This window comes from Opisthocomus hoazin, chromosome 16 (genome assembly GCF_030867145.1).
Source record: "Opisthocomus hoazin isolate bOpiHoa1 chromosome 16, bOpiHoa1.hap1, whole genome shotgun sequence".
In the NCBI taxonomy this organism is placed as follows: domain Eukaryota; kingdom Metazoa; phylum Chordata; class Aves; order Opisthocomiformes; family Opisthocomidae; genus Opisthocomus; species Opisthocomus hoazin.
In genome coordinates this window covers 18,257,818-18,270,117 of record NC_134429.1, presented here as the reverse complement: position 1 = coordinate 18,270,117, position 12,300 = coordinate 18,257,818, and the positions used below count along the sequence as shown (strand labels likewise).

The 12,300-nt window shown below is 61.1% G+C and overlaps 1 protein-coding gene across 2 annotated transcripts; it reads left to right on the top strand.

Moving 5' to 3' along the window:
• Window positions 1–10,032: 10,032 nt before the first annotated feature.
• Window positions 10,033–11,711, top strand: HES4 (hes family bHLH transcription factor 4). 2 transcript variants are annotated; one of them, XM_075437310.1, is made up of 4 exons: window positions 10,033–10,256; window positions 10,338–10,433; window positions 10,529–10,616; window positions 10,708–11,711. In XM_075437310.1, exons 1-4 carry the CDS (start codon window positions 10,086–10,088, stop codon window positions 11,295–11,297), a joined length of 945 nt encoding a protein of 314 aa, XP_075293425.1. In that variant the 5' UTR covers window positions 10,033–10,085; the 3' UTR covers window positions 11,298–11,711. The 2 variants fall into 2 exon arrangements, with proteins under 2 accessions (XP_075293425.1, XP_075293426.1); XM_075437311.1 differs by having other exon boundaries at window positions 10,034–10,196.
• The last annotated feature ends 589 nt before the right edge of the window (window positions 11,712–12,300 follow it).

Genomic DNA, 12,300 nt, shown 5'->3' with positions numbered 1-12,300 from the left:
TTTTAACTGGGGCAAATTTCCTCAAAGACCTGAAGTGACTCGAAGTCACGGTGACAATGGCGGGGGATGAAGTCACAACGTTAATCTTCTCTGTGCAACTCTAAAGAAGTGGAAACTTCCACTGAATGCCATGAAATCCTCTCCACAATGAAGTTGTTCAGACATGCCAATCACAAGCTCGCAACAACTGCAGAAGGGAAAATCTTCTCGGAAGGAAAAGGTCTGGCGTGATGCTAAGAAGAGGATCTCTAGATGCTGAAACGTGTGCCTGCATGGGTTTTTTCACAAGCACAAGTGCCACCGCATACCTGTAGTGAAATGGGAGGCTGGGAGAACGAGGGTTTGGGCTCCTTCTTCCTCCCGGCTTTGCAGGACACCCCATTCCTGCATGCAGGTCTGCGGGAGAAGATGGGTCCCCGCACCCACCAGCCATGCCGGGCTCTGAGCAGCCCCCTTCCCCTTTTGCTTCCAGCTGCAATGGTTGCTGAAGCACCGAGCTCCGGGGCTCAACACACCCGCGACTCGGGCGGCACCGGGAGAGTTCGGCAGGACTGGGCTGGTGCTGCGGCCCCGGCCGGTGCTGCACTGGGGGCTGCACTGGGGCTGGGTGCAGGGCTGCGCTGGGGTTGCGCTGGGGCTGCACTGGGGCTGGCTGTGGGGCTGCACTGGGGCTGGCTGCGGGGCTGCACTGGAGGTGGCTGCGGGGCTGCACTGGAGGTGGCTGCGGGGCTGCACTGGAGGTGGCTGCAGGGCTGCACTGGGGCTGGCTGTGGGGCTGCACTGGGGCTGGCTCTGGCACTGCACTGGGGCTGACTGCGGGGCTGCACTGGGGGTGGCTGTGGGGCTGCACCGGGGCTGGCTCTGGCACTGCACTGGGGCTGGCTGTGGGGCTGCACTGGGGGTGGCTGTGGGGCTGCACTGGGGCTGGCTGCGGGGCTGCACTGGGGGTGGCTGTGGGGCTGCACTGAGGCTGGATGTGGGGCTGCACTGGAGCTGGCTGCGGGGCTGCACCGGGGCTGGCTGCGGGGCTGCACTGGGGCTGGCTGTGGGGCTGCACTGGGGGTGACTGCGGGGCTGCACTGGGGCTGGATGTGGGGCTGCACTGGGGCTGGCTGCAGGGCTGCACTGGGGCTGGCTCTGGCATTGCACTGGGGGTGGCTGCGGGGCTGCACTGGGGCTGGCTGTGGGGCTGCACTGGGGGTGACTGCGGGGCTGCACTGGGGCTGGATGTGGGGCTGCACTGGGGCTGGCTGCAGGGCTGCACTGGGGCTGGCTCTGGCATTGCACTGGGGGTGACTGCGGGGCTGCACTGGGGCTGGCTCTGGCATTGCACTGGGGGTGGCTGCGGGGCTGCACTGGGGCTGGCTGTGGGGCTGCACTGGGGCTGCACTGGGGCTGCACTGGGGCTGGCCGTGGGGCTGCACTGGGGCTGGCTGCGGCTGCCGGAGCCATGCGGCCGTAGGCAGCCCTGCTCCCGCAGCCGAGCTCCCCGAGGCCAAAGGCTGCTTTCTGCCGTGCGGGTGAGCCCCAGCCTTTGCAGCCTCTTTTATTCTCCAGCTAGAAAGTAAAGGAACAATCGCTGAAATTCTTTTTCCCAGCCGCGGCGCATCAGAAACCTTTAAATTATGCACGGCAGAGCATCTCGCCTGCCGAGCTCTGGAGCGGGAGCTTCCAGCCCACCCCATCCTCCCGCAGACAACGGAGGAACCTTCAGCTCCTGGTTTCAGCAGGACGGAACCAAAACCCCCAAGCGAAGGGAGAAGCCCTGGACGCGGCAGCACCACGAGAAGCCTCCCGAGGAGCGTCCCGTCGGATGAGGAACAGCACGGCGTTGGGGTCCTGAACAGGTCTTCTCCTGGCGCCCGCCGAAGGAAAACCGGCGTGAACAAACAAGAACTGTAAAAACCGGTCAAGAAGCTGTTGCCTTGATTTCTGTCTTCTGCTGAGCTCCTTGGGGGTCTGTCTGAGGGGAAGGGTGGGCTGGGTAAGGAACAGACCCCAACGCGTGTCCCAGCACCCAGAGGACTTCAGAGGCAAACGGCTCCTTTCAGCAGCCTTGTAAACAAGATTGACTTGCTCAAAATATTTATTTTAGGAATCGAATTAAACGTTCTGGCTATTCGAGAACCCCGTTCCCTCTTTCCGCGGGTGCTAGCCGGGGCTCCCGACGCATCAGCGCACGGCTTTAAAGGCGCTGCTCCGCTCTTCTGGATTAGTGACCCATTCTAACAGGTCGCCATTGACGGGGAGCGCGGGTCTCTCAAAGGCTCCTTTGGGTACAGCTTACAAAAGAGTTTAGCCGGAGATGAAGAGTTTACAAAAAAGTTTGTAGGAAACCGTGGAGTCCTTTTAAAAGAGAATAAACTGCCGCTGCTGTGTCTGGGTTGAGTTAATCTGATTAGGCCAAGCTCATCAACAGGCTCGCTGAAAAGAATGAGGCGGGGGGAACGCAAGCGGCGGACGGGGCCAAGAAAAAAAAACTCGGGACCTTTTTACTCCAGAAGTCAAACAAAAACTATTGTTGCAGAGCATGCTCGCCTACAGATGGCAAAATGACAAATCTTTTCAAAGGCAAAGCAAATAGAATTGATGGCTTTTTTTTTCCTTCTCTTCCCCCAGGTATGGGAACAGACACTTAATAAGATTAAGGGAAAGCGAAATGAAAGGGGGAGTGAAATCCCGCCGATACTTGTCCTGCTGTTTGGATGGCGTAGGCCGATGGAGTTTACCTGCTCTGCAGAAAACCTTGAGAACCACAGACCCCACCGCGTCATCATTCGTGCTGCCAGGTCCTTCGAAGCGTACGCGTGTCATTGCCCCAGCCCCAGCAAACGCTCGCGCCTTCCGAGGGCCAGGAGCCAGCACCCAGCCCGGGAGCGGAGAGGACCGACAGGTCAATGGGCTTGGCCGAGGAGAGCTGGAGCCCTGGGGATGCTGCTCCATCCCTCCAGCCCCGGCTCCTGCCCCGCGACCTCCCGCTCTGCCAGCCCGCGCTGGGCTGCAGCGAGCCTCCTCTTCCTCCCGCCGGCTGGTCTGGCCAGGCAGCCCTGGCCGGAGCAGAGCGAAGCAACGCAGACCCCGTCCCACCAGCATCCAGCCGCTCCTTTCTCCCCAGGGGAGCAGAGAACCGGCAGAAGGACGGGTTTTCAGGACTCCAAACCCAAGGCAGGTTCTGGTGGAGCTGCTCGGGATCACCCCACTTCTGCTCCCCACCGGGGAACCCTCCCGCCCAGGCGCTTCGCCCCTGCCCATGCTCGGCTTCGCTCGGCGCAGGGCTGGCGACCGCAGGGGCTGGGTGGGAGCAGGCACGCGTCTGCACGGCCCCACCGCCAGCAACGCGCTGAGCTGCTGCCCCGGGGATCGGGCAAGGGGCCAGGGGCTCGGGGCCGGCGCGGGCTTCATCCCCTCCCGGGAGCATCGGGCACAGAAATGGGGTGACGGCATCACCGCACCATCTCACTCTGAGATGTTTATTGCGGGCAAATTAAAAAGCCTAATTTAAAGTCCTGCCGGAACGTTACATCACCGCCATTCCCTTCTCGGGAGGTGTTTTAGGCTCTGTATTTACAGCAGCTCGCGTTGTGCTTGGATTTAACATAGGCGGCTCCTTAGCCAATATAATTAAGAACAGTATCAGCGGAAGGCATGTAAGGAGATTTTCTCCCCAAGGCCACCTAATACAGATGTAATTGACTCTATTTTCTGCTTTCTGCACACGGATTGCCGCAACTCAGCCCCTATTATCCGTCGACAAATGAACAGGATCCAGTGAAAGGGACCTCTTCAACCAGGACCGGTTTGAGAGAATGGAGCACTGGGCTGTGTTAAATCTGGACACAACGCGGCTTCGCTCCCTTCCTTTTCATCTCCGCCGCCTTTTCAAGATGTTTCCCAGCCAAGGGTAAGTCAGCAGATCTGCGCTGGGGCGAAGCGCCGGCGCTTGCTGAAGAAGGGAACATCTGTCTCAATCAGCTGGTCTATTCTCCCGCGGCCGCTCGGCGGAGGCTCTCGGCGCCGAAAGACAAACCCGGGGCGACGCCTGCGGAAAGGTTTTTTTCTGTACGCCGTTGCAATTTCCTTTCGCTAAAATTTCCAAGGGCGGGGAAGGAGGAAGGGAGGTGAGAAAAGAAATTAAACCCCATTCGCTTCGTCGCTAAAGAGCCCCGGAAAAATCTCCATTTCTGATGTCGCCGTCCCTGCATCCCCGCAGCCGGTTGCGCGGCCCCGGAAAGGATGCCCTTCCCAGCAGCAGGCACAATGAAGAATAGTTCGTTAGCGCAGACACTGATTTTCTTAGAAATATCTTTGTATTCAGCTGTGAGAGCCCCAACATTTCCTCGGAGTGGAAGATTGCCTTTGGTTTGCTCCTAATCGCGTTCCCGTGCCCAACGCGGTGCGGCCGGCACGCGTCGGATGCAAGGAACGTGCCCGGAAACCGGGAAGCCTGAAACCAACCATCACGGAAGAACGGAGGGAAACCTTCTGTGCCCCCCGAGACGGAGCCAACGGAAGAGCCTTTGCCTGGCGAGACCCGGCCTCAGCTCCCAAGCCCTCGCCGGGGCCCAGCCGGGCTCTGCGGGTCCGGCAGAGGCATCACTTCGGGTTTCCGAAGGGGCAACGGGCACAAACTGAAGCAGAGGAAGCTCCAGCTGAACACGAGGAAGAACTTCTTCCCTCTGAGGGTGACGGAGCCCTGGCCCAGGCTGCCCAGGGAGGCTGTGGAGTCTCCTTCTCTGGAGATATTCAAGACCCACCAGGGCAAGGTCCTCTACAGCCTGCTGTGGGTGACCCTGCTTGGGCAGGGGGTTGGGCTGGGTGACCCACAGAGGTCCCTGCCAACTCCCACCATTCTGTGATTCTGTGATTCCCCAAACCCCTTCCCCGCCCCGGGGCTTGTTTGTGGGATTTTGCGAGTCGTGCAGCCCTGGTAATTAATTTCAGCTGATTAGAGCGGTAATCTCCGGAGGGACAAAAGCGGCCGTGCTAGGTTTGAAAAGGATGCTCGGGGCAGAAGGCTGTACTGTGATTTGCTACACGTTACAGCCTGCTAAAGAACCTCCTCGCAACCTGCCAGGCCTTCACGTCTTAATTTCTCCTGCAGCATCCCCTCCAACACGCTACCCAAAGTGACGTGCGGCGGGGGGGTGACTGCGTGGGATCGAGCCCAGGGAAATCCCGGAGGGATTACAGCCCAATCCCTGGGCAAACAGGCGCTGGAGCGGCCGAAGGCAGCCGCAGGCGTCTGCCCGACAAAACCCGGAGCAAGCAGCGCCCGGGGAACAAGGCACGGCCAGCGGCGCGGGCGGGCAGGGCGCGGGACGGAGACAAAACCCACATTCAGCCCCCCTGCGACCCCCGGGCCCTTCATGAGCCTTTTTTTCACCCCAGCTGTAAGCTTTTGAGTCGTGCTTCGACATTTCCAGGAGCTCGGCTGTAATAAAATCGGGTTTAGGGATCAAAGGGAGCGGGAGATCCGGCGCGTATCCAGGCTGGGCAAGGACAAGTGGCGACAGCCACGAGCGGTTTGTCCTCTTCTGTTCTCTCTCTTCTATTCAAACACCAATATTAGGATTAACAACCTGTCTCGGGTTGCCAGTCTTCAGGTGGAAAGAGCCTTTAAACTGTTTTTTTTTTAAAAAAAAACACAACACGTACGAACACGATGGCTTTTTCAGGGATCAGGATTAAACGCGTGGGCCGCGCCCAGCGAGGCACCGCAGGGATAAGCCTCGGGAAGGAAAATCCCAGGTCTCCGTCCAGAGACAGCTTAAAGGCTTTCACTTTCCCAGAGCGTATTCAGGACAGGTTGCCGGTGACGCAGACAGCAAACCCCAAATTACACCCAGCCGGAGCAGCACTAACTGCCGGTGAATAACTGAATCACAGAGTGGTGGGGGTTGGCAGGGCCCTCTGTGGGTCACCCAGCCCAACCCCCTGCCCAAGCAGGGTCACCCAGAGCAGGCTGCACAGCACCACATCCAGGCGGGACATTGCAGGAAAGTCGCATTAAACCCAAGTTCCAGCCGCCCTGGAATTCGCCAGTCGTGCTTTTTGTTTCTTCGGCATCTCCTACGGCCCTTGCTAATCGACTGCACTGGCGATAAAACGGGGCATAAACAAGCTGCGCACGGAGAAAAGCCTCCTGGAAGGAGAAAAGCCTGTTTGAGGAAGAGAGTCTCTCCACCCTCTGCTCAGCACCAGCCTCCGCCCCGATGTCCCAACAGCCCCCCGTCTCTCCGACCCCGAGATCCGCAGGGATTCGGCACGCTCTGGGTCCTTGCACAACTCCTGAAAGCAAAGCCAGTTGCTCCTCCCGCCCCGGGCAGCTCCTGCGCTCCGTAGCCCATGGCTGGGGGTCAGGGGGGAGTTTTCCAGCCCCCGCGTGCTCCCCGCCAGCCCCGGAGCCTGTCCCAGGGGTACGGCCGGGGCCGACCCGCGCCGAGGGCGGCAGAGGGGAAGGCGGGTTGGCCATTCCTGTTCTGCTGCCATCACACAGGCTTAATTGCCACGAAAAGGATGCAAAATCCTGCAGAAGACAGCCTGCTGGCAAACACAGAATCATAGATTCACGGAATCACGAAGGCTGGAAAAGATCTCTAAGAACTTCAGGTCCAGCCATCACCCCATCCCCACCATGCCTGCTAAACCATGTCCCCAAGTGCCACGTCTACACGTTTTTTGGACACCCATATGCCTACCTCCTTCAACACCGCTGCCGAACCCCAAAGCAAAAGATGAGGCAGGAGGGGGGCTTACGGCTCCCCCACAGAACCCAGTTAACCAACCAACCCAGCCAGCACGCAGCCATCTTCCAGCGCGGGAGCTGCTGGGCCCATCGGCGCTGCCCGAGAGTCGATGCAAGGACGCGGTTCCAAACCACGCCGAGCTCTCCTCCTGGTTCTGGGGGGGGGTTTGCCATCACCCCCCGGCTCAACGTTATCAACATGGGGGTTTAGGTAGGAACAGGACTGGGTGCGAAGCACCACGGCATCTCCAAAATACCAGTCCCAGGGTAAGGTGGAATTCCGTCTCGATCTGAAGTTACTTAAGGAAACGAGAGCCTTTCCCCAGATTTCACCGAGCTTCGAAACCTGAAGGCATCTGAAATTCGAGGAGAAAGGTTCCGTGTTACGCCAGAACGACAAAAACGCTCCCAACTTGTCGCCCGGCGAGGAGCAGTCGGTAACCCCTGCGCCCAGCCTGGGAACCGCATCAGCCGACGCAGATTCTGTCGAAAAACTGGCTCGTTGAATGGGATTTTTTGCACTGGAATGACATTATTAACGCAGCCAGAGTGAACCGCCAAAGGAGAGACGCGATTTTTTGTTATTCCTGATTTCCTCACGGTATTTTTACGCGAGGGAGGGAGGTGGCACAAAGGGCTCTTGTTCCGCGTTTCGTTGGTCTCGGAAGGAAACGGCTCCCCGGACCTTCCCAAGCGGACTCACCAAGCAAACGCCGATTATCCTTCAAAAACAACGCCCCTCCCGCAACCCCCACAACCACGGTCCAGCCAAGGATTCCCATTCCCGCCAGCGCGACGGAGGAGAGGGACCCCGGAATAACCGGATCCCCCCCGGACCCCCCGATGTCTGCAGGGGAACGACGCTGTTTCGCACGCTGCGTCTTTATTTCGGTGCGTTCCGCAGCCTGGACGTGGCAAATCATAGAATTATAGAAAGTTTTGGGTCAGAAGGGACCCCTAGAGATCACCTAATCACCTGATATCACCTAAATAAATAAAAATCACCTAAAATCGCACCTGAAATGAAGGGCTTGGAGTCATTCCCAGAATGGAAATATTTCCCAGAGTTTTTATTTCTTATTTTTTTTTTTCCCCTTCCTTTCTCCCTGCTGTTTGGCTTTCCGGGTGCCCCCGGGGTCCAGGCGGGTGGCAGCAGGTGGGACGTGGCACCCCCCGGGGTCATCCCGGCTGCCATCGCCGAGCTCCGGGAGCGTCTCCGCGGCCCGACGTGGTGCCGGGAAACGCAGGGATGGCAGCCCCGGCGGGATGATTCACCGGAGCGAACGCGAAGCCAAGCACGAGACGGGCCAACAGGAGGGACGAAACGCAGCGCTGGCTACGTCCTCCTCCGGAAACGTTTCCCCAAAATAAACCGCGTCGCGCCTGGCGTTCAGAGGGAGAAGCACGCGCGCTTTCGTAGCAGAAGTTTTCGAAATTTTAGCAACTGACTCTTTCACCGTTGCTTCAGGATTGCTAAGAAAAGGGGAAAAAAACCCAGCAGCAAGGCGTTTCGAGATCACAGAATCACAGACTGGTGGGGGTTGGCAGGGACCTCTGGGGGTCACCCAGCCCAACCCCCTGCCCAAGCAGGGTCACCCAGAGCAGGCTGCACAGGACCTTGTCCAGGCAGGGCTGGAATATCTCCAGAGAAGGAGACTCCACAGCCTCCCTGGGCAGCCTGGGCCAGGGCTCCATCACCCTCAGAGGGAAGAAGTTCTTCCTCGGGTTCAGCTGGAGCTTCCTCTGCTTCAGTTTGTGCCCGTTGCCCCTTGTCCTGTCGCTGGGCACCACTGAACAGAGTCTGGCCCCGTCCTCCTGACCCCCACCCTGCAGATATTTAGAGGCATTTCTAAGGTCCCCTCTCAGCCTTCTCTTCTCCAGGCTGAACAAGCCCAGCTCCCTCAGCCTCTCCTCGTAGGAGAGACGCTCCAGTCCCCTCCTCATCCTCGCAGCCCTGCGCTGGGCTCTCCCGTAGCTCCTCAGACCGGACTCTGAACTCCAGACACTGGTTTGGGGGGGGCGAACACCCACTTTATGACCATCAAACGATTTCCGCGCACGCACAGAACGCATCGGGGCATTTTTCTCCTAGAAAGCGCTGAAACGGGCTCTGAGGCCGGCCCGGAGCTGGGGGGCTGCGGATCGTGGCGGGATCCGCACCCACGGCAGCGCTGGGGAGGGGGCAGCAGGGCCCGGGGGACCCCCCCGGCCCGGTCACCGCACCGGGACCCACGCAGCGCCCCGGGGAGGGGTTCCGACCCGCAGGGGGGGTTCAGCCCACGGAGAGGGGGTCGCGGATGAGGGGGGGAGCCGGTTAAACCGGGGGGACGGGTGGGGCAAAGCACCGGGGCTCCGCTTCCCCACCTCCACGCGTTGCTCCCCGCTTCCCACGCCGCGGGGGCCTCGCGCCGGCTGACCCCGCCCCCCCCCCCCGCCGCCGCCGCCGCGCGCCCGGCCCGGCGGCTCCCACGCGTGCCCGCGAGCGCCGCGCGCCGGCGCCCGCTCCCCGCCGCCGCTGCGCACGCTGCGGAGGGGGGGGGCGAGGGGGGGGGGGATGTTCCCGCGCGCCCGCCGGGGAGGACGCGCGGCGGCGCGGGGGGCGGGGTTTTCCCATGGCCGCCCCGAGCCGGGCGCGATCGGCGCCGGCAGCCGGCGGCGCCCTGGCACGTGCTCCCGCGCGGGGGGGGCGCGCGTCTCGGGGGCGGAGGCACGAGCGCCGCCGCCCGCCTGATTGACGGCGGGGGCGGCCGCCAGCCAATGGGCGGCTCCCACCCCCCCCCCCCCCAACACCCCTCCCCGCCCATTGGCCGGCCGCGGCCTCGCGTGCCGCGCCAGCCGCCGCCACCGCCTCCGCCCGCCCGCGGCACGGCCCCGGCGGGGCGGGTGTCACGGGCGGGGCCGCCGGGCCGCGCTCGCTCTGCCCGGTGGGAGCGGCGCTGGGCTTCCCCCCCCCAACCCCCGGGGCGGGGCGGGAGCGGCGGTGCGCGGGGCAGCCCCTCCCGCTCCGCCACCCCCCCTCCGCTTTTCACCCCACGTGGCCGCGCGCTGGGGGCGGCCCGCCGCGCCGTGACGGACAGCCGGCGAGACAACGACCAATAGGCGAGCGGGCTGCGAGGCGAGCGGGTCCGCGCCGCTCTCTGATTGGCTGCGGGGAGTGTGGGAACGGCCGCGGCGGCGGTTTCACACGAATGAGGAGCCGCCGCCGGGTATAAAGGGCCGGGGGGGTGCCGCGCGCCGGCACTGCCGGTCCCGCACGCGCCCCGCGCCCGCCGCCGCACGCGCTCCCCCTCACAGCTTCCCCCCCGCCTCTTCCCCCCCCCCCCTTCCCTTTCCCCGCACCATGCCCGCCGACACGGGCGCGGAGAAACCGACCGCCTCGCCCATCGCGGGGGCACCGGCCAGCGCCAGCCACACGCCGGACAAACCGCGGAGCGCCAGCGAGCACCGCAAGGTAAATGGCGGCTGCCGGTCGGGGCGCAGCGGCGGCGGCGCTGGATGGCGGCGAGCTGAGGTCGGTGTGCGGGGATGGGGATGGGGGGGGGGGGAACCGGGACGGGTTGCGGGGAGCTGACCGGCTCCGCTCTCCCCGCAGTCCTCCAAGCCCATCATGGAGAAGCGGCGCCGGGCGCGGATCAACGAGAGCCTGGGGCAGCTGAAGACCCTGATCCTGGACGCGCTGAAGAAGGACGTGAGTTGGGGGGGGGGGTTGCGGGGTGGGGGGGTTGCGGGAGGGTGAGGCGTTTGCGGGGCGCAGCCCCTAACGGCCCCGCTCTCCTCCCGCAGAGCTCCCGGCACTCCAAGCTGGAGAAGGCGGACATCCTGGAGATGACCGTCAAACACCTCCGAAACCTTCAGCGGGCGCAGATGACCGGTAAGCACGCCCTGTCCGGACTGGGGGGAACTGGGGGGACCGGGCTCCGGGCCTGACGCTCACCAACCGCCCCCCTTTTTGCCCCCCCAAGCCGCCCTCAGCGCCGACCCCACCGTCCTCGGCAAGTACCGGGCTGGATTCAACGAGTGCATGAACGAGGTGACGCGGTTCCTGTCCACCTGCGAAGGGGTCAACACCGACGTGAGGACCCGGCTCCTCAGTCACCTCTCGGCGTGCCTGGGACAGATCGTGGCCATGAACTACCCCCCGCCGCCTCCGCCGCCGCCCTCCGGGCAGCCCGCACATCTGGCGCAGCAACCTCTGCACGTCCAGCTGCCTCCCGCCGCAGCCGGCCCCGTGCCCTGCAAGCTGAACCCCGCCGAAGCTCTGTCCCCCAAGGTCTACGGGGGCTTCCAGCTCGTCCCCGCTACCGACGGCCAGTTCGCTTTTCTCATCCCAAATCCGGCTTTTCCTCCCAGTTCCGGACCAGTTATTCCCCTCTATGCCAACACCAACGCCAACGTCCCGGTGTCCGCCGGCAGCGGCTCGGGGAACGCGCCCGCCACCTCGTCAGCATCCCCGGTGCAGGGGTTGACATCGTTTGGGGGTGGCGTCGTTCCGGCGTCCCAGGCGGGAAGTCCCATCGGAGAGCGCAGTGAATCCGTGTGGAGGCCTTGGTGACTGCCCAAAATGATCCCCCCCCTCCTCCCCCTTCCAAAAAAAAAAACCAAACCCTCTTCTGTTGGCTCCGTTGTATGGAGCCCTGTTATGTTTGGGGCTTTTTAAGCAGATTTAAACAGGAAAAAAAGGACCTCACTATGAACCTGCTATTTATTATTTTCAGAGGCTGGGATCTTGACTTGTATTTTTACTTCTTTCAAATGCCTTTATTTGAGATACTTTTTTTTAAAAAAAAAAAAAAAAAAAACAAAAAATAAATGAGAAATAGTTTTGTAACAAATATTCAAAGTATAATGCCAAAGTTGTTTGTATCCTGTTTGTCTGTGCGTGTGTGCGTGCCTGTGTTGCAGACTTCCGAAAAAGAAAAAATAATTGCAGGTGTTTAAATAAATAAACTCTTTGAAATAGATTTAACCTTTTTTTTCCCCACCCCTTCCTTTCGTTTTGCTGGGTGAAAGTGGGCAGGGACAAGCGCATCCTGTGTGCAACCCCCTCAAAAAAGCAGGAGCAAACTTTATGGCCTTAAGCAAGGCTGTTGGAAGGGATTCGTGTGAAAAATAATTGGGGGGATGGGGTCGAGGGGGGGTCTGGCAGTGGCAAATGCCTCCCGAGAGCTTTGCTGGTGTCACATCTGCACGTGGAACAAACGGATTCCTAAAAATCTGCTCCTGGACCCTGAGGAAACGCTCGCTGCCTGCAATAATGCGGCTCTGAAGATTTTTGCTCCTTACCACCTCGCCAAAGGCATTGCGTGCGTGGGGGTGGCGTGCGCAAAAGTTACTATCTGGCCTACAAAAGAGGCAAGAGAGTCGGTCCCTATTGTCAGGAGGGTAATTAGAAGGTATAAAGGGTCTCATCGAGTATGCAGCGGGCTCTTTGGGAAGTTGGGAACCCTATTGAAACGCCTGGGAACTCGGAGCTGAGGGTTAATGTGTGTCTTTTTTTTTTCTCGCCACTCTCATTGACAGGGCCAGATAGACTCTGATACTCAATGCTGTTGTAA

Bases quoted from the DNA above. Each gene is read 5' to 3' on its own strand.
- HES4 (XM_075437310.1), top strand. From the start codon at position 10,086: ATGCCCGCCGACACGGGCGCGGAGAAACCGACCGCCTCGCCCATCGCG. The intron at 10,257-10,337 runs GTCGGTGTGCGG...CTCTCCCCGCAG, and splicing joins CTGGATGGCGGCGAGCTGAG to TCCTCCAAGCCCATCATGGA. The intron at 10,434-10,528 runs GTGAGTTGGGGG...CTCCTCCCGCAG, and splicing joins TGGACGCGCTGAAGAAGGAC to AGCTCCCGGCACTCCAAGCT.